The 22233-nt window shown below is 35.8% G+C and overlaps 1 protein-coding gene across 2 annotated transcripts in view; it reads right to left on the bottom strand.

The window, feature by feature from the left end:
* Positions 1 to 22233, bottom strand: part of GBE1 (1,4-alpha-glucan branching enzyme 1) — a 285247-nt gene that overhangs the window by 25337 nt on the left and 237677 nt on the right. For both annotated transcript variants that reach the window (XM_045584062.1, XM_036444398.2), the window contains 2 exons: positions 11705 to 11889; positions 9973 to 10103 (listed from right to left, as the gene is read on the bottom strand). In XM_045584062.1, coding sequence (XP_045440018.1) covers positions 9973 to 10103; positions 11705 to 11889 — 316 coding nt within the window. The remainder of the gene's footprint in view (positions 1 to 9972; positions 10104 to 11704; positions 11890 to 22233) is intronic.

Here is a 22233-nt window from a genome sequence, read left to right as displayed (position 1 = left end):
TGAGTTAGAACAGTTTAACAGAAAGTGATGGAGATAGAAACATCTCACTTATAAAAGATCTAAGAGCTTTCTGGCAGGCAGGAGATATTCATTGGGAGGGGGAGCTAATTTATATTGAGACCCAGAGGAAAAAGAGTAATTTGTCATTCATCATTACAAATTTCTTTTAGACATAGAATTCTCTAGTTAATAACACTGGCATCAGATAAAAGGAAACAACTAAATTTATTTTTTTAAGATAAAAGAGAACCAACTGTTTTGAACTGATTATATAAAGGACTATTTTTTTAAAAAAGGTTAGATATGAAAATTTTTCAGGCCAGTGATTTCATTCTTTCCTACTTGCAAAGCTATTCCCTAGGAAAGGAAAAGATTTGCTAAATGAGTTAATGAATGTAAAGTTCCTACAGAGTACAAGGCATATACTGTTTGTAATAGAATTAGATCTGATTAGGAAAGTCTGTTCAGCAAGTATTCAAACAAAAGACTCTAGTGTATTAATTTAAAATTCCACAAAAGTATAAGGTATTTTATAATATTTTATCGATTTTACTTTTCTACCATTTAATTAAATATGTTCTCTAAGGAAAAAAAAAACAATAGGATATAATAATTCTTTGTGATTTAATTATTTAGTTTTAAACAGCTTGAGGGGTTCTTTCACTATTAGGTCCTTGTATCATCCACCTATCCTTCCATGCATCTATCTATCCATATATCGGCCTGCCCATCATCCATCCACCTGTCTGCTCATCCTTCTACTTATAATTATCCTTTCATCCATTAATTCATCCATTCACCAAATACTTAGTACCTTTTTTACAAATTGTTAAAAATGATCATCTTAGGCACAAATGTTTTCCTCCATTAGTGATACAATTACAAAGTAATCATGTACTATTTTCAAAGATATAAAAATATTTTTCATTTCTTTTTCTCACATAAGAACAAGCAATAGAGGACAGGAATCTTGACTAAGCTACTACTACATGCATTTCTATAACCAAAGGAGATCATCACTGTACATCTGAGCTATGAACCAAAAAACAGAAATGATGTTGAACATCTCAGAGGGTTGAATGCTGAACAGCACTCAGCTTTTCAAACAAAACAAAACAAATAAAACCCCCACAAGAAAACCTAAAACCATTTGTGTATAGTAAGGGCTTGATCATTATTCAGTGCCTAGTTTTATGAATTGCATATTAAATTAACCTAAAAGTGTTACAGCAGTTGAAACATTTTAATCATGCAAAATGTTTTTCTTTGTGATTCATCTCAAATTCATGGGTAGGAAAATGACCCTAATTATAGGCACTTCACTGACAGCAAAGGTGGAGTATGCATCTGGCATTATTATTAAGTCACAGGGATTGTTGAACAGTGTTTAACAATGAAAATGATCAGAATGACCACTTGATAATGTTTACAAGTATTTCTATCCTCTGGAAACTAAAGAAGTCTAACCTAGGCAATGAGTGTACATCACTTTGAAGCTAAAGAAACAAAAGAACCTAAAATAAATACAAAATTGTTATGAGGATTAAGTCTCTGGTCACATAAAAACCGTTCTCATTAAATTGTAGCATAGAGTAAAAGTACACACACACACACACACACACACACACACACACACACACAAAATATTCTTGCATCTACTCAAAGTCACTGTTGTAGGGATTTTCAGAAAACCCTGTAATTCTTTTTTTTTTTTTTTACCAAAACATCTATAACGTGGAAAACAGAAACATTAAGTTGAAATGCTCTACTTTTTTAATCAAGAAATTAACCTTCATATATAAAATCTTGAAAGAATGTATCATTTAGCTAATCCTAAATTAAGTTCTTTGTTTTCATTCGCTGCATAAAGTGCAGATTCTAATTTCTAATACGCACAGCGTTACATAACTGAGCTTCAAAGGCTTCTATAAACTAAACAACTAATAGCAACATCTCCGCCCTCGGCGATCACACTCCAGTGAATCATCCATATGAGTTTATTTGCTCATTAAGAACTCTGTGTACAGGTTGCAAATGTCAGAGTCTAAATTTACATTTTAAAAAATTACATCGTGCAGCAGTTTAATGAAAATATTTCAAAGATCTCCGGTCAATTCCAAATATTTACTCATCTGTTCAGGGAGTCTTAAATATTTTCAGCCTGGATTCATATATTTTTCACAAGCTGCACTTTCTGATCACTCCACTTAACATCTCAAAATTATATGTTTGAAAATAGGATGCTTAGTATTTCCATCCCTACCTCATCAGCATGCTGACAAATAATTTAAAAACATTTGATTTTAGAGTTTAAGCTCTCAGTATTATATGAATCTGTATATACCAAAGACACACACCTATTAAGTAAACTGTAAGGGTTTAAAGTATACTTTAATAATATCCAGTCAATCTAAATTGATGTGCTGCATCAGAGGAGTTTAAGTTTGAACACAGATCACAACACATTTATATTCTATTCCAGAATACAGTAAACACAAAAATTGACCCGAGTTTTATGTTTCTTTCCTGTGTAGGATGGTGACAAGGGTGCGGATGGGAATAATTTGTGAGGGGTGCTGGTGGGTTACTGAGGGAAGTTAGCTGGTAAGAAAGAAGCTTATATGAATTTTTTTTGTGTATAATTTTCTCTTGCTACCTATTTCCCCAGAACTAAATCATTTTGAACATTACAGAAATAAATCTTCATCAGTAATACTACGACCACTCACCACATCTGTAGCCATGAACTGAGGTTCTATGGTTCGGTAGAAAGAGCATAGGCTTTGCAATACACCGCTCCACCTTGGTCAGCCATGTGCTGAAGGAAAGTTGGTCGTTACTTAAAGCCCTCAGTTTGCTGATCTGTCACATGAGGTTATACAACCTAATGCACAGAGTGGCCAGGAATAAACTAGATACTTCATGAACATGGCTAATAAACAGAAAGACCTCAAAAAGAGGTCCCCTAACAGACACTAACCCCACATCCCTCGAAATGTGGCAGCATCATTTGTAGTGTTCAGAGTAGATTAGAAAGGGGTTTTTGTCCTTAGGCGCTCAGCAATTTTCCTTTTGATTCAATACTGGTTTGATAATGCTGTAAGTAAAGAAATATGAGGGAAGAAATACAATGTTTCTGATTGTATCAAGGGACATTGTCTCTTTCCTTACTGCTAAGGGATGTGAAGCCATAAGCAAACATAACACATTAGAATAAAAGTATATTATCTTCCTTAGCATGAAACTGATCGCCTGCCTACTTACCCATTCTATTTAGATGTCAGTTCTGCAATACCCCCATTGCTGTCTACTGTATGAAAGAACACTAAAGATTAGCAAGTAAACAGACCAATGTGAGGCAGTGTATAGGCAAAGCATCTTTGCTGCTGTTATTTTCTAGCATATGGCTGCAGATTCATTTTGCAGAAACAATACTATGACCTATAGTCATCACCATGAAGATCACTTTCCAGATTTTAGCAATACAAACCGGATTTCCTCTTAGTTTTGAAGGATAGATAAAAGCATCCATAAAGAGTTTCCTTTACCTTCCCTGGCATTACCCTCAAATAGCTCCCCTTACAACAGTTTCTTGGGAACAGTCATCACCTATTTTTCACAGACTTGAGTGAAAGCTGATGTCTTACTATTTGATATACTGGCTCAAAAAATGGAACTGCTCAAGAATTCTGAAAGGTTACTACTGCAGGTTTACATTTCACAGTGACAGAAGTTCAAATGACTTCTTTAAAACTTTAAATTTGTTCTGGCACCAAATCCTGCTTTCCAGGGAATTAAAATTGTGATGAATTTCTTGACTTGATTAATACATCCAATCTTACCACTGTGGATTCTTTACAGGGAAAATCTGTATTCAATTCACTGGCTCAGCAGTTGGAAATACCAAGGGAACAGAACACTTTGTTAAAGTAGGAAAATACAGCAAAGACAGACTAATTTTTCTATAATTTCTGTATCTAAAATGATTCTATAATGCTGACCTACAATGTTGTTTAAAAGGTATAAGAATAAAGTCAGGAAAGATAAAAGGCCAAAGCAAAATGAGATTTGAAAAATGCTAAGATAATAAAAGGACTCTTGCCAAAACCGGTTTGGCTCAGCTGTAGAGTGTCGGTCTGCGGACTGAAAGATCCCAGGTTTGATTCTGGTCAAGGGCATGTACATTAATTGTGGGCACATCCCTGGTAGGGGGTGTGCAAGAGGCAGATGGTTGATGTTTCTCTCTCATCGACGTTTCTAGCTCTCTATCTTTCTCCCTTTCTCTCTGTAAAAAATCAATAAAATATATTAAAAAAAAAATAAAAGGACTCTTAAACCAAAGCTTAGAACAGCAAGAAGCTGAAAGAATAGATGTATCAGCTGCTCATAATACAACCATAACAGATTAATAACAGAGAACTGTCTTATGCCAGTACTCTTTTATCTTCTTATGAATGGGTTAGAGGCAAAACACACACACACACACACACACACACACACACACACACATATATATAATATTTCATGTTAAGTTTGGAATTTTAAATTAAAATTGTTTGAATGAAGACTAAGGGAGATATATACATATAAAGAAAAACAAAAGATCTGTATCGAATGAAAATACAATATGAGCAGATGTGATGGCTGCCAATAAAGCTAATGTAACAATAAAGCTAATGTAACCGTAGCTCTAATAATAGGGCAGTATCAAGGCTGAGGGAGATAACATGGCACTCCATGTCACACTTGCCAGACCACATCTACAATCCTGTGTTTTTCGATCTGAAGACACAATGTGAGTAAGGGGAATGTGAACAATGAGGGGTGCATTGTGATAAGAGAGACCTGATGGTCAGAGGTCTAGAAAGTAGTAGTATAAGAATCTAATAAATAAACTAGAGGTAATTGGTCTGGAAGAATGACTAGGGGTGGTACTGTGAGGAGCATGTCAAATGCCTTTCTGACTTACAAAGCTGGCATGCAGAATAGGCACTAGGCCCAGAGTACAGAACTTATGCTTTTGCATTTAAGGCATTTTTTTAAATTAAAAAACTTAAATCACTTACCTAGTGAAATAATGAGACTCTTAGAACTAGAAAATGTTCTGATAATGGTTAGATATTATTTGTGGAGGAATTTATAGATGAAATCTGCACTAAACTGGGTCACTGGAGTAGAAAACATCACAAAACCAAGGAGATGTGATGACTTCTATCTAAAAGTTTAGGCTGAAATGGCTAACATATAGATATTTAGAAGGTATAGTTTAAAATACCCTGGAGAGGGAGAAATCAAGATGGCTGAATAGGTAAACACCTAAACTGCTGCCTCGCAAAACAATTTCAAAACTACAACTAAAAGACAAAATGGACATCATCCAGAACCACAGGAAGGCTAGCTGAGTGGAAATTCTACAACTAGAAGGAAAGAGAAAAGCACACTGAGACTTATAGGAGCTGTGGTAGGCAGAAGTACAGAGGCAAGTGTGCAGAGAGGGCTGGCAACTGAGTACACTATGGGCTTTTTCAATCGGAGGGAGACAAAAGCTCCTGACTGCTCTAAAATCCAGTTCCAGGCGAGACTCCAGGGTCCCAGACTCATAAGAGGAGAAACTGAACTGTCTGGCAGCGGATGAAACTCAAGGGCAGCTTTCTCTCAGAGGTGCTTACAGCTATTACCATGGTACACTGAGAACCAGGGCTCTCATAGGGCAAGGATGACGAGAAGCCATTGCTGTTTGCCCTGCCCAGGGAGCCCCACAAAGCCAAGGCTGTTTGTTCTGCCATGAGACTCAGCCCCATCCAAGCTGAGCACAGAGGCTTTTGCATATGAATGGCCTGGTCCTTTGAATTTTAAACTTACCTTCAGCTGAGTCAGTGAGACACAGAACAGTCAAAAGAAGGCCCAAGGCTCTGCAGAAGCTTGCATTGCTTCACAGCTGGGCCTCATCTAGGCACCTCCAAAACCCAAACAAGACGAATCTGCAGATATTTACATAGGTTCTGCTGGGTAGCTAAATTAGCACCTCCTTGGAGATCCAAGAGCCAGTGTACCCAGTGGCTAGAGTGAGACCATCCAGATTACAACTCTTCAGATCCATAAAGGACACATTCAGGGGGAAGACTCAGTGAGCACCAAAGCCCCACTGAAGCAAGTCTTGTCTCATAAGTGTGTCTCCAGCACAGACGTTCTCCCATAGTAAATATAGCTGATCCTCACAGTTAATTAGCCTGGAGGTGAATTCCCCCTAGTGATACCAACAACAATCAAGGCTTAACTAAAACAAGACTGTGCATACAGCCCACAAAGGGTGCACCAAGAATATCCACTTCAGATAACTTCATACTTCTTGAGTATTCAGAGACTGTTATGAAATGCCCCCACAGGAAGCAGCAACATATTAGCTATAGCTTGTTGACAAAAAGACATGAATGAGCAAGGCTACAGAATTAAGTGGGCAGAAATCCCAAGAAAACGAAGTCCTTGTAGGAAAAGAAGCAACAATGTTTCCTAGGGGTTTGTCCTAGAAATCCAACAGATGACTGAGGCTTCAACTACTGCATCTAGGAAGACATGGCCCAATTTTCCAAGGTATCTATATCTTTACAGCTTTTAATGAGCACCGTGTCTGAAAGGGATCAAAATGTGAAACATTCAGAGTATATTAATGAAAAGAGTTTCTGCATAAGAGGAGCTTATAGACATTTAGGCAAATCACTAAATTTCAGAAGATTTGATTTATGTTCTTTTTTCAAAACCAAACTAGAATTTTATGTACAGTGCAACTTTGTATCACTAAATAAAATTAACTTTTTTGGGGGTGGGTTGTATTACATAATTGTATGTTTTCATTTATTAATGTTTATTAACATTACATAGATTTCAGATAGGAGATCAATGTAGCTTAGGTAAAAAATTTTCTACTACAGATCATTATTCAAATTTCTTTGTTACACTAGTTATACTCCTTGCTTTGTTATCTCAGTAATAATAATATACCATTCTTGTCATTGTTTAAAGTGAAACTTTAGCCCTGGCTAGTATAGTTCAGTTGGTTTAACCATCATCCCATACACAAGTTTTGGGTTTGATTCCTAGGTAAGGAGCATGTATGTAGGTTGGGGGTTCAATTCCCAGCCAGAGGCAACCAATTGAGTATATCTCTCCTATCTGTCACATGGGTGTTTCTTTCTCTTTCTCTCATTCTCTTTCTTCTCCCTCTCTAAATCAATTTTTTTAAAAAGTGAGAGTTTATATTTTATCTTCTATACCTATTCCAAACAATTGCTGAGTTTTCACTACAGAAAGAAAGGGTTTCACGTGCCTCTATTCTATTACCATTACTTTAGTTTATGCACTATCTTTTATGTGCACTACAACTTCTCATATCTGTACTTCCAATTTCTCTCCTCAAGAAAGTCTCCTACACACTCAATACATACATTGAATCAAATTCCATCATTATTCAAATTCCTTTGTCATATTTTCTATTACCCTGACTAGTTATACTCTTCTTTGCTTTGCTAGATTAGTAATAACAACATACCATTCTTCCCATTGTTTGAAGTGAAACTTGATCCCTTGCTAGTATGGTTCAGTTGGTTGAAGCATCATCCCAGACAAAGGTCTGGGGTTTGATTCTCAGGTAAGGGGCAAGTACATAGGCTGTGGGTTCGATTTCCAGCTGGAGGCAAGTAGCTCTTTAGCTCAAAACCTTCAGTGACTAACCATAAACTATCATAAAAAGCCTAAATTAACTAATATGATACTGAAATCTTCTATTATATGATCTTGATCTATCTTTTCTGCCTAGCCCTTAGTATTTTTATGATCATCATTCTCCAATTATTTCATTATGCTGTCCATTACCTAAGAATCTACATGCTTTCCTACAGCAGAAATGGCATTCCTCAACATTTTCTACTATAATTTTATCAATTTCTCAAGGTCCAGGCTTAAAATATATCCCTTAAGAAATCAAGGAAGCAATTTCTCTCTCTCTCCCCGCCTTGTTCCCTCCCTCCCTTAATCAGGCTTACATCAATCAATCAATCAATCAATCAATCTCATTTGTTTATTTGTTTTTTCTGGTTATCTGTTCTCCATTGGAAGATTCCCATTTCTTTCCCATTTGTTGCATTATGCCTTACCTGGTATTTTACTTTTATACATCTCTTTTCCCTGACTTGAGGATCAAGGACAGTGCTATATAAAGATTGCATTAGATTTCAAGTGTTCTGTAAATGTATTTTGGTTTGATATTTTAATTTAATCATAATAAAATATATTATATTATATTATATTAAATATATAGAAGGATTTAACCTGGGGGCATTATGTTAGCAGTTTGGAGCTGAGAGGGGTCATGTAGGAGCTGTGGCAAGTCTTGTATTTGTTTGTATTCTTCATGGAAATGGTGAGGTGAGAACATCTGCTTCCTGGGAAGTACAGCTCATTTTTAGTGCAGATAATGTTATCACACTGATATTCATTATCTGTCTCTTTGTGCATACACAAAAGAAAATTTGCAAAAGTAACTTCATTCTTGAAAAAAAAAAAAAAAAAAAAAAAACCCCCAGCCAAAACCCCTTGGGCTCTGTGGTAGAGCATCAGTCTGAGGACTGAAAGGTCCCAGGTTCGATTCCCATCAAGGGCATGTACCTTGGTTGTGGGCACATCCCCAGTAGGGGGTGTGCAAGAGGCAGCTGATCAATGATTCTCACCAATGTTTCTAACTCTCTATTCTTCTCTCTTCCACTTGTAAAAAATCAATAAAATATATTAAAAAAAAGAAAAAGAAAAAGAAAAAAAAAACACACAGAAAATAATACCTATTTGCCTTTTGTTGTGTCTGAAGGTGACATTTGGAAACAGGGCCATTGCCTTGCAGCTGCAATAGGTGTGAGGCCTGGACACTGCTGACACCATGGAAGTTGAAAGCAGAAAGACAATGAACTTAATGATATTGTCCCAGTGCTGGGCTCACACTGCCTCAGGGCTTTTATTATGTGGAAAGCACATTTCCCTCCCTATTCCAGCACCAGGAGCGGGGGAGGGCATCTTCCTGTAGCTACAGAGACACTGACACCTACAACTTCACCTTGCCATCAGACATCTTGCTCCGTGACAGACATTAATCATGATTAGGGCTTCAGGGGAGAACAACATTACTTCTGCTGCCTACTTAAAAATGTGTGCTGCTTTGTGACTAGGCCCTAAATTTGCCTTCTTCTCCACCCACCCATAGATCTGATTGAGTTACAATTTGTTAAAATACACTGTATTGTAATTTTATAACAGTTGTCCTTTAATTACTAAGTTTTTCTTCTTTACTAATTTAAAAGCTTCATGAGGGCAGTAACTGTATGTGCCAGGGAAATTCCTGTACTTACAGCACCTAACACACAGCTGGCACACAGGTGCTCGGCAAGTATCTGTGAGATGAATGAATGGATAAATGAATAAACAGCGGGTATGAAAAACAGTCCCCTGCTACTTCCTTTGTTTACATTCCAATGCGCTGAACCTTTACCAGTCCAGACTTACAAATGTGAGCTGTCCTGCACTAAATGAGACAAGACAGAAAAGGGAAGGCACTCCCTTTACAATACTACCTGCTCTCTCACTAAGTGGAGAAGGGAAAAGAAACAATCCTGAGGCAACTTATAAGATTTTCAAAAGGAAAAAACGACACTATCTCTTGTATTTGCACAGTGGATCAAAATATTTTTAAACATCCAGAATCACACTTTTTACAACCAGAATGAAACTTAAGATTAATTCAGTATTACTGAGCTGAGGAAAGATTTATCACTCAACAATTTCAACTTTTCCAACAAGGAAACTGAGAGCCACTGACATCAAGAGCAGCATTAGTCTTTCTTATTCTCTATGTTTTTTGTTTTGTTTTGTTTTGTTTTGTTTTTTAAAGTGAATGCAGATAGTTATATTCACTGACAACAAAAAGGATATTTTCCTAGAGATTTCGTTCCAACTCGGTAATCGGTGTAGCTCTTGCTTGGATGGAAGTTGAAAATAAAAAGAAGATCTGCTCTCTCAAAAGCGATGACCTTATTGGCTTCATGCTTTTCACTCACATAGGCCTGCAAGAATGAACACATATACAACATTTAGATAAAACCTAGGTACTGCCACAAGTTAATTATTTACAAAAGAGCTGTTTTTGTCTTTATGAATAGCTTTGTTGGTTATGAAGCCAAAAATGAAAATTGCAGCATATTATTTTTGAACATGCTGTAATTTTCCCCTACTGTTTGAAAAGTATAAAAAAGTCACCAGCCATTGCCAATGTCAACAAAGCACAGAGTATTAGTGCTGTGGATCAGGTTTCAATGAATAACATGGCACCTGTGGTATATATAAAGTGTTTGTATATACTAAGTATATATATATATATATATGTGTGTGTGTGTGTGTGTGTGTGTGTGTGTGTGTGTTGGTTCTATTTGTAAGTGGATTTTCTTTAAGACTTTTGTTTTAGTTCCAGATTAATCAGGAAAAATATATAAAATTACTTTTCAAAATATAATGTAACTTTATTATATTGAGGTGTCTACAGTTGCAGTTATCTTAAAAACTTTCTACTGTTGTCTAACTGTGAGATCCAATGGCAGCATAAAGTTGTTTACAACATATATTTGCCTAATAAAAGAGAAGGTCTGAAAAGAAATTACAACATTTACACAATTCCTTATTTTATACCATGATTTACAGCAGGCAGCGAGGAACCTTTGCTTTTTCAACACCACTTTCTTCCACTCTCTGATTTGCAAGAACCTATTTCCATGCATATCAGTAGCGCCACTCTTGGTAATTTAGAAATGGGAACTAAGGCTCCAGAGCAAGCAGCATGCCTTGGAATTCAACATTGTTCCTATTGAAAAGGAGCATCATTTTGCTCTCTCTTTTGGAAATAGCATTACTAATAAATGTGTTTCGGGCATTCAAGCCATGCATCCAATCTTACTGAATATACAAGTACCCTTTTCAGCCATTAAAAAAACACACCACAGACACCAAAGTAAAAACACATCAACAGTAATTTCAAACAGCTCCCTTAAAAATAAATGGATTATAAGTAACACATACTATATGCTAATTTTTGCAAGGGTAAAAAAAAGCTTGCATAAAATTTCACCTATTAATTACATTTTTGAAAACGTATTGAAAACTGAGACTTTAATTCCAGAAGAGAGTCAAGCTCATGAAAAATACAAAAGAGTGTGCGGGTATAACAGCATCTATTGAAATGACAGCTTAGAAACCAGTAAAAGAAGGAGGAAAAAAGAAAGAAATCTACATGTTGTCAAAGTAATTTTTTATGACAGCATCATTATTTACATAAAGAAAAAGTCAAAACAATTAAGATGTTTCCCCAGCAATTTCCAAAATAAATTTTATGTAGAGCTTTTGTCATTTATTTTAACAGTTGAAATAAAAATAGCTAAAATTAAATAACAACAACAAACTAAACAATAAAGCAGGGTATCACATTTAAGATTTTCATTATCTATTGCAGAGACCTCAATAACATGTTTTGACAACTTCAAGTATGTTACAGGGCATTACACACTGAATAATAAAGTGCTGTTTTAAAGACCTGCATATAAATTTAAATCAATTGCCTTTCTGAACATGTACAACATCAGTGACTAAAACATAACATTTAGAGTAAAGAGCTTACCTGTGGTGCTGAGAGCCAACCAAATCTTTCTTCCAACTTATTCATATCCCTGTCAAAGTTATTTAAAAACTTATAGCGAAGAAGTTCGTCATCAGTTAAATGAAACTGCCTTCTGGCATAATGGTAACTCTCATTATTTCCTTTTCTTGGGAAGTCTAACCATTCAGGATGTCCAAATTCGTTACCTGCATTAAAAACAAGTTTAGACTTTGCTTAGCAATGTTAGCATTTCTTACTAAGGTAACTCAATAACTAAATGGTTGCAAAGTCCTTACAAGAAGTTTGGGGTGTGGTTGAGTCGCGCTGTCCTGGGAATGCCGCAGACCCTGGCTCTGAAAAGGCAGAGCCTGCACCAAGAGGACTGGCTGCTGCTGGAATCAGAAGCCCAAGGTGTGGTCTCAGCCAGGCACGAATTCCCACTTCTGAAAACAGGTATCTCTGCCATACTCATTTCACCTTAGAAATCATCTCCGAGTAATTTCTAAAATCTCTATTTCTGTAATCTCTGAAATCTGCAGAACACTTTATAATTTCAGATGGCTTCGTATGTACATAATTTTTTTATTCAAAGACACTCTATTATATCCAGTTCACAGAGGAGGAATCCACAGCTCTGGGCAGTTAAGGGATTTGTTCAACCTCACACAGATAATAAGTAGAAAAGCAACCACTGAAATTTTGTTCTTCTGATTAAAATCCAAAGTTATTTCTACCTCATCCCAATAGGCAAGAATGCCGTAAACATCAGGTGCTACAGAAACACAGGTCATCACTCATTTTCTTGCTCAGAAGTATGTGTTACCATTAGACATACCTTTAATTTCAATTGTGTGTGTGAGTACATGTATGTAACTGAAACACTTGTTTAGAAATCCAATTCTATATTATCTCTTACTATAATGATGAAAACCAGAAATCCAACACACTAGAAAAATGATACAAAATGATATATATATAATTATCTTTATAATTATCAAATTTAGATGTTAGTCTTCTGATAGATTGCTCATACTGTTTTCCCTAAGTTGGATTTCTACTTTATGGCTTCTTCCCCTTCTCCCCCCACTTAAAGATTAAACACTATTTTCTAAAATTTATTTTCATTTACCCCATTAACACTACAATTTTCTAAGACAAATTTCTCATTTGACTTAGGAAGTAATATAGCCAATACAAGTGTGTTTTCCTTTAAAGCAACTAGTATATTAATATTCTAATACATAAAAACTAATAAGGTAGGATGTAATCTGAAATGATTTATTGCAGAACTGCTTTATGGCAACCTCTGCTAGGAAACACTGTAATTGACATTTCACTTTCAGGACCATAGTCATCAAGCTACAAACACATCCAAACAAATATGCCTGTGGTAGTTTCGTAAAAGTTTAAGTGTCTACAAACACTTGGCTAAATTTTAATATTTCAGTCTAAATATTTCTCTTGATATTTCCACTATGTGACACAGGAGGGACCCAGATTTCTGACTCTATGGGCCCCTATTTATTTTAGGATTCCCTACAAGAAAACCAAGGCTGTTAAGTAGTAGGACTATGAACCCAGACAGTCTGGTTTTACATCGCGACTTGGTGAAGGAGTTTGGTTTAGCCCTAAAATAATGTTTGTGGTGAGAAGAAGTGGTACAGAAAGGATGAGGTCAGATTAAGATAAGCCTCATGAAATTTGGACATTATGTGGTAGGCAATAGGGAACCAAAAGCCCTATTAAGTGGGGAATGAGAAGTTCAACTGTGTTTCACACTAAAATACCTCTGGTGCAATATGGAAGACACTGGGTGTGGGGGATAGTTGAATGATAAGAAGTCTAATATGGAATCCTAAGTATATGGTAAGAGAGTATTACACTAAGCAAAATAAGCCAGAAAAAGACAAGTATTGCATGATCTCACTCACATGTGGAATCTAATGAACAAAATAAATAGATGGACAAGAGATCCAGAGACATAGAAGCATGGTACAGACTGTAGTGACTCTCAGAGGGAAGGCGGGGATGGGATGAGATCAACCAAAGAACTTGCATGCATATATGCATAATTCATGGACACACACAATAGGGTAGTGAAGGCCTGGGGTGGGGGGTGAGTATGGGCCAAAAGGGATCATGGGGGCGGGTACATATGTAATACTTTCAACAATAAAGATTAAAAAAAAAAAAAAAACACAAAAGTATTAGGTAAGAGATGACAGCTTGCAATGAGAATAAAGAATAGAATGACTGATTCAGGTGACATTTCTGAGGTGGAAACAACAGGATTGGATGACTGGCTAATGAATGGAGGTTGAGGAAAAGGGGGGTATGAATACAACTTGAAGTTTCTGGCTCAGAAGACTGAGCTGTGACAGCATTGGCTGTTCTAGGGAAAGATGATGATAGCGGGAGTGTGTGGAGAGAAGGTAATGTGGTCATTTTTGGGCATACTGAATCTAAGACCTGAAGAATATACAGGCATCCACGTATTTTCCGGTGTATAAGACGGCTTTTGAAACGAAAAAAAGCCTGCTCAGATTGGCCAGAGTCAGAGAGGCTGTCTATTAAAAAAAGAACTGGTGTTGCCTCGGAAGTAGGGGGTAGTCTTATACAGCGAATATAGGCCTAAACCTATGTTTCAACTGTAAAATTAGGGGGGTCATCTTATAAGCCGGAAAATACGGTAACATTGCTAAAAGTAAGGTACTGAAATTCAGATAAGATCTGGGGATGGGGAGCAGAGTATGTTATAAGGCCTCAATAAATGACAGAAATTACAGCCACAGGAGGAAAAGGGCCATGAGCAGCAGCTCAAGGAACTGCAAGCAGAAAGGAGACAGAGAAGACAGAGGAACAATGGTTAGCAGAGGAAGTAGGATATAAGAAATAGAGAAGGCGAAGAAAGAGTCAAGGAGGGTGGTCAGAGTCAAATGCTACCAAAACAAAAACCAAACAAAGAACTTGTGATATCATCACCCCTTGGGAGTAGTAATAAGATGGTATAGAGCTATGCTTTCCAATCAATTAGTATGCTCCAGAGAAAACATACAGATTCCTAGAGAGCTTATTAAAAATATCCATGCTCACTGAACCTGATCCACTACCTTTGAAGCAAGCTGCAAATACTTTTTCAGGACCATAGTCTTCAAACTAAAAACAACATCCAAACAAATATGCCTGTGGTAGTTTCATACAAATTAAAGTGTCTACAACATCTGGCTACATTTTAATATTTCAGTCTAAAAATTTCTTATGATATTCCCACTATGTGACACAGGGGGGACCCAGATTTCTGACTCTGAGTCCTTGGCAGAAATTTGCACTTTCATCAGCCACCCTCTAATATTCTGAAAGCAGGAGGGCTGAAGCCACACCCTGAAGAACAACAGCATAGAAGTGTGTATCTCAGTGAGGACAGACAGCGTGATGCCTGGAACATGGGCTTCCACGTCAGAGAGACTAGGGCTTTAGTCCCAGCAAGGCCACTTGAGTGATTTTAGTGATTTTAGGCAGTGTAACCTCCCCAGTACTCAGTTTCCTCCTATGTAAAATCAGATAATAAGTTTCATAAAAGCTCTTTTAAGTTCCAAGTGCAGTAAGTGATGCACTTGGAACCAGGTCTGGCAGCTATAGGCTTTCAAGGTATGGCAACTTTGATACTATACACTTCCACTCATTACTGATGTGGTTCCGGAACAAAGGACATAAGGGGCAATAGGAAGAGTTATACTAAAGCCAACACTCCTGGCGCCCATCATTCTGAGGAGGAAACTGACCAGCAGATATACAAGTAACCAGGATAAATTCAAAAGGCAGCGATTCGGCTCCTCTTCACTGAGGTGTCAAGAAACATGATGCCATTCTTTAAAGTGCAAAAATTCTACACTGATGCACTTATTCATGTATTTAATAATACAAACAAAATTTCCTAAGCCAGGTATTAATGCCCTTTGAATTGTCTGCTATTTCAGATCTTAAAAGGCAGAATTCAAAGTGAAAATAATTTTGCTAGATGATACCCAGTTGATAGGATTAATCAGGTTGCTATATTAGCATCCCTTCTTCACTTTCTTCCCTCATTATTCCTATTTGTTCATCCTGCAAAACCTCTGAACAAGCCCTCAGTGGTTATATATACCATTACAGTCACACTAGAGGCCAGATGCCTAAAATTCATGTAAGGGTGCCTTGGCCCTCACAGCCCCGGCTGCCTCGTGACCCTGCCCCCTGCCCCCTGGTCATCTAATTATCATATTAGCTCTTTATTATATAGGATAATATTATATATGCTACAAGTAATGTGTGTGTATATGAATATATATATTAGACTACATATGGTATATATTGTACAGTATACATTTGATTACATCCCACTTAAACAGTATAAACACCTAAAAGCAGAGCTCTGCCTAGTGAGCGTGGCTCAGTGGTTGAGCATCAACCTATTAACTAGAGGGGTGTCGAACTCAATCAGAGAAGGGGCCAAAATCTAAAATCCAGCTAAGGTCAGGGCACATGCCCAGGTTTCAGGTTCATCCCCAGTGTGGGAATTGTAGGAGGCAGCTGATCAATGATCCTCTCTCATCTTTGTTGTTTCTATCTCTCTCTCTCCTACTCTCCTCCTCTCTGAAATCAATAAAAATATATTTAAAGCATAAATAAATAAAAACAGAGCTCTGTGCTGCGTAGAACACACTGCTGGTACTATAGATTCCTTAGCTCTTCGTTCTTCCCAGTTTTCTTAAAAATGTGACACAGGTCACAACTCTTGATACCTGTCATCTTTTCCAACTGCTCAGACGAATGAGGTGGAAATATAAATTCTTCTACCTCAGTATCCCTCTTTGGAAGCACAGGGTTTTTTTTTATTTGTTTGCTTATTTGTTTTTTCATCAGTACAGAATTGAATGGTGAGTTTCAGCAAAATTATTGTGGGCAATAATAACCGATCTCATAAACTGATTAAAAGGTAAGTACCTGTTATCCAGAAAACACACACACATATACACACACACACACACACACACACTGGATACAGTCTCAACTATTCATGGACTCCATCCAAAAACCGATCCAATGTGAAATTACATTTTCATTCTGGCATGAAAATTCATGTCCATATAATCTATAGCATAAATAAAGATTGACAAGTAGCAAATTACAATTACATGAGATAAGGCATGCAAATCAGTAGAAGAGCACAAGACACAATATGTGACTAAAATAGTGGCTAATATTATAGTGTCATATTTTTCTTTTATTCATATTTTTATTGTACAATATTGATAGATACATTATTTAAAAATAATTTATAACAGTTTATGACACAATATGCTGCTCAACATCTATGCTAATATTAACTATTATAATATTACATTTTCTTTTCCTTTTTATTATACACACAATATACTGGTATATTATTTTAGAAATCACAATAAAATATACCCATAAAGTATCTGAAATATTACCAAATGACCAGTTGCTATATAGTCTGAATGCGAATGTTTCCCCCAAGATACCTAAGTTGAAGTCCTAATCTTCACTGTGATGGTGTTGGGAGGGGGAACCTTTGAGGTGGTGCTCGGGTCATGAGGATGGAGCCTTTGGGAATGGGATTGGTGCTCTTTTGCATAAGAGGCTCCAACAGAGCGCCTTGGCCTCTTCCACAACATGAGGATGCAATCTAGAAGTCTGTGACGCAGAAGAGGGCCCTCACTCAGCTATGCTGGCACTCTGAACTCAGACTGCCAGCCTCCAAACTGAGAGAAATAAATTTGTGTTGTTTAAAAGTTATCTGATCTATGGTAATTTCATTTTAGATGTCCAGTAGACTAAGACACTACTGGGTCTTCTTTGATAAGTATATTTATATCATTTATACCTACACTAATAGCTATCTATCTCTATCTATCTATCTATCTATCTATCTATCTATCTATCATCTATCTAACTACTTATCTAGTCTACCTATCTACCTACAACATATTTTGAACAAAAATAGACTTATATTATATTGAATTTTTATGTATACCCATGTCATTAAGTATACATCACCATGGTGGTATTTCATTATGTGCATATAATGCAATTTTATTTAACCATTCTTGTCATGATAGTCATTTTGGCTTTTTCTTATATTTTACTATTATAAAAATGACCAGTCTTATAAATGTATCTATGTACATTTGTCTGATATTTCCTTAAGATAAACTGAATAACTAAAAGAGCTGATCAAAAGGTAAACCACATGATACATATATAATGGAATATCACTCAGTCACACAAAAAGAATGCAATTTTACCATTTGTGATAACATGAATGGACCTAGAGGGTGTTACAATAAGTGAAATAGTGAGTTAGAGAAAGACAACTGCCATATGATTTCACTTATATATGGAATCTAAATAAAATAAAATTGAAACAAACTCAAAAATACAGAGAACAGACTAATGATTGACAGAGGAGAAAAGGGCTCTGGACTGGATTGAAAAGATGAGGGGATTAAGAAGTATAGAGTGGAAGTTACAAAATAGTCATGGGGATGTAAAGTACAGCATAGGAAATATAGTCAATAATACTGTATAACTGTGCATGGTGCAAGTTGGGTACTGGAAATATCAGGGGCAGCACTTTATGAAGTACAAGATTATCTACTCTACTGAAACTAATACAAAATAATGTTGAATGGAAACTAATTGAACAAATCTTAAAGAAAGGTAAATAAGAGATATGATTCTATGAGAAAAATTTACCCAAGAATTGAACATTCCCAATTATTTGAAGAGAGAGGCATATTAGCAAATTGTTACTGAAAATACAATTTAAAAACACAAATTATATTTCTTAACATATATGTTTAAGATACTATAAAAGCATTTTTCATAATTTATATTAAAAATTTCATTTTAGTGCCATCTAAGGCAAGCCAATTTTAATCATACATTTTTTTTCAATAACATATCTAGAAATTATTAACCATTATGAAAAAATTGTATTGTATGAGGTCAAATTAAGTACTTGGAAAATACAAGAAAAATTAGAAAGCAGGGAAAATGTTTGGTATCGTTATCCAATTTAGGATTTTGCATGTATTTTAAGTTTTACTTCATTTATCCTTTGCAACTATAAAAACACTACTTTAAAGAATATTTCAATAAACATACATATATATTATGGAATATAAAATTGAATTTCTAAGTTAGAATAAAGAGCTATTAAATTTTTTTCAAAATATAATAAGGACCTTATTTTATTGGAGAATAACTTATTAATCTCTATTAAAGGCTAGTTTAGATTTTCTGAAAACCTTCTCCTGGAGGCTTCTTTTTAAACTGAAAGATACACAAAGTTGCATACAACAAAGACATAGATAGGAAAATTACATTAGTGACAGAACATTCTACAGAGTGGCTTTCGAATGTTATCTCTGTTGTAAATGAGCTGACAAGAGGCAAATTAACTTTAATGTAGACAAACGCTACATTAAATTTCATATGTGGTTCAAAACTGTAAACACAAGCATAAAATAAATGGAAGCAAATCACAGAGAGACTTTCAAAGTGACCTTGGAATAATGGTGAACCATTCTTAGACTGAACTGTGAAAAGTGGAAAATGCCTGTGAGTTATCTTACATTTAGCTTCCAGCTCACAAACCTAACAAAGAAAAATAATATCATTAAAACAAGTTAAGAATGGTTTTCTCATTTATGGTCTACAAATTACTTAGGGAATGTGGCCACATGTGAGACAGTGCAGTGAAATATGGCTACCCAAATAAGCTTGTAACTAAGGGCTGCTCTAATAAAGATGAATAAGAAATGTAAACGTATTCAAGTGATGACAATGAAAGTAATTGATATGTTTAATCAGACAACTTAGTGCAATAGTAGACACATGATCTGAATCAGTATTTAATGTAACCATATAAAACTATACATATATATGTACATATTTATAAATTATCTACATATATAAAATGCTAATATGCAAAGTGTCCCCTGGAGAGTTTGACCAAGAGACCAGGTGTTCGATCACTCACTATGACGTGCACTGAGCACCCAGGGAGTGGTGCAGAGTGCAGGAAGACCCCAACTGCAGCTGGAAAACCCCAATTGTCTCTGATCTCTGACCAAGACCAGGGGCCCTATCTGTGTATGAAATCCATGCACTGAGCCTCTAGTATATAAATATATATCATGTATACATACATACATAATATACTAGTGTATATATATCCCTGAATGAATACAACCTGCAGTTCATTAATTCCTTGTGATTCTCTGACATTTTATACAAAATGTTGTACGTATGTTAATCTGTGTATTCTGAGGAGAAAGGTTTTCTTCAGAGTTTTCAAGCATCTTAAGTCTTAAAAAGAGTAAGAACCACTCACTGTATTAGAGTGTTAGGAAGTTAAGAATGGATTACAAATAAGAATTTCTAAGCTATAGGTTAAAAAAGAAAAAGAAAAAAAAGGTACAAACCTAAATTGAGGAAAGCATTTTTAAGACCTTTGGCTGGTCTATTCAACAGATAAAAGGCTTAGAAAAGTCCGATTTAAACTGACTCAAGTACATAGAGGCAAAGACTATGTCATTTGACAACACTTTCAAGTACAAACTATGCATTACATGTACCCTGGCGCTGACCAGCAAGCAAGGTCTTTCTGATAATTAAATCATGACTATGATCACTAATGTGATGCATAGAATGCTACCCATTTCCAAATGAAGGGAGGAGATTAATCTTCAGAGCTGTCACTTGGAACATTTTGTGCAAAAATTCACAGTTCATGCCATGATTCACTGCACTCAATACAGTAACAGAAGTAGGTGCTTCCAGAAATATGAAGGCTCAAAAACTCGGCTAAACAACTTTGAAACAGGGACGAAAAGTTACGAACATTGCTATAGCTAATTAATGATTCTAGGAAATTCGACTAAGTTCTTCTCTCCCTTTTCATTTCCTCTGTAAATAGCAACCATTCATGTCTGATTAATTGTGAAACACCTCTGAGCACAAAATTCCTACTGGGATTTCTTTTCCTGTAATTAATTTTTTCCTATTTGATGTTAAAGTCCAAACTATAAATTGACAAGAAGCTAGCTGGTACAGTGATGAAATTTGAGACAATACAACTAATGAAAAAAGCCCAAGCTCTGTTAAGCTGAACATTTTGATTAGTGGGTTTGGGTGTTTTGTACCTCTAAACTGTAATGCATACTAATTTTACCTAGGAATTAATTAAAGTCTATCACAGCTCCCATGCTATGGATGTTACATAACTCTTGGTTAACACCAAATTTATGTATATCTGAGAATAAGGTACAATCCTGATGAGGATACTAAAAAAATAAAAAAATAAAAAAATAAAAAAATAAAAAAAAATTAGCTCCTGCTCTTCTTTAGTATACTGAAGACTAATTTTTAAAAAGTTTATATTTCAAAATTAAATGCTTCAGTCTTCCTCAGGTCTATCAGTGAGTATTCAGTCATCAAAGGGTGGCAACATACCATACAATATTTTTAACTCAGGGCTCACAATTTCCATATTTAGAAAATAAACTTGCAACTTACTCCCCTACCCGACTTTTGATGCTGATCAATATGGCTCTTGGCAGGGGCCACACCTAATGTTTCTTTTTTATTCTCCACAGCACACTCCAGTGTACTATGCCAAGACAGGGAGTCCTTAAGTATTTGTTACGGTTGGATATTTCCCTGTACAATTGTTAAAGGTCTAATGTCATTTCTTTTGAGGCACAAGTAAAAGAGATTGATCAGGTCCATAAGATGAGAGAAAGGGTGATACACTCGCTGAGGCAGGCAGAACAAAGCTCAGCAGTGCCACCTTGGATTTATCGTTAAAGTCTAAAACTCCTAGAAGAAAACATAGGCAGTAAACTCTTGGACATTGCTCTTAGTACTATTTTTTTTCTTATATATTCTCCTCAGAAAAAAGAAACCCAAGAAAAACACATACAAGTTGGACTACATCAAACTGAAATTTTTTTGCATAGCAAAGAAACAATTAACAAAATGAGACAACAATCCACTAAGTGGGAGAACATATTTGCCAATGATAAGGGGTTAATATTCAACATTTATAAAGAACTACACAACTCAACACCAAAAAACCCCAAAAAAACACAAAACAAAACACCAAAATCCAATTAAAAACTGGACAGAGGATATGATTAGACCCTTCTACAAAGAGGACATAAAAATGCTCAACATCACTAATCAGATAAATTAACATGAAAACTACAAGGAGATATCACCTTACACCTTCCAGAATGACTATCATCAATAAATAAACAAACAACCGTTGGCAAAGATGTGGGAAAAAGTGAACCATCTTGCACTTTTGGTGATACTGTAAATTGGTGAAGCAACTATGCAAACAGTATAGAAGTTTCTCAAACCATTAAACTCAAACTAGTTTAAGACCCTGCAATGACACTTCTGGGTATATATTTAAAGACTTCTATCTAAATACTAATTAGAAAAATATACACACCCCTAAGTTCACTGCAGCATTC

The sequence above is a fragment of the Pipistrellus kuhlii genome, unplaced genomic scaffold, assembly GCF_014108245.1.
Source record: "Pipistrellus kuhlii isolate mPipKuh1 unplaced genomic scaffold, mPipKuh1.p scaffold_m20_p_2, whole genome shotgun sequence".
In the NCBI taxonomy this organism is placed as follows: Eukaryota; Metazoa; Chordata; class Mammalia; order Chiroptera; family Vespertilionidae; genus Pipistrellus; species Pipistrellus kuhlii.
Note: the sequence above shows the minus strand (reverse complement) of the source record. Positions and strands in the feature narration are given on the sequence as shown.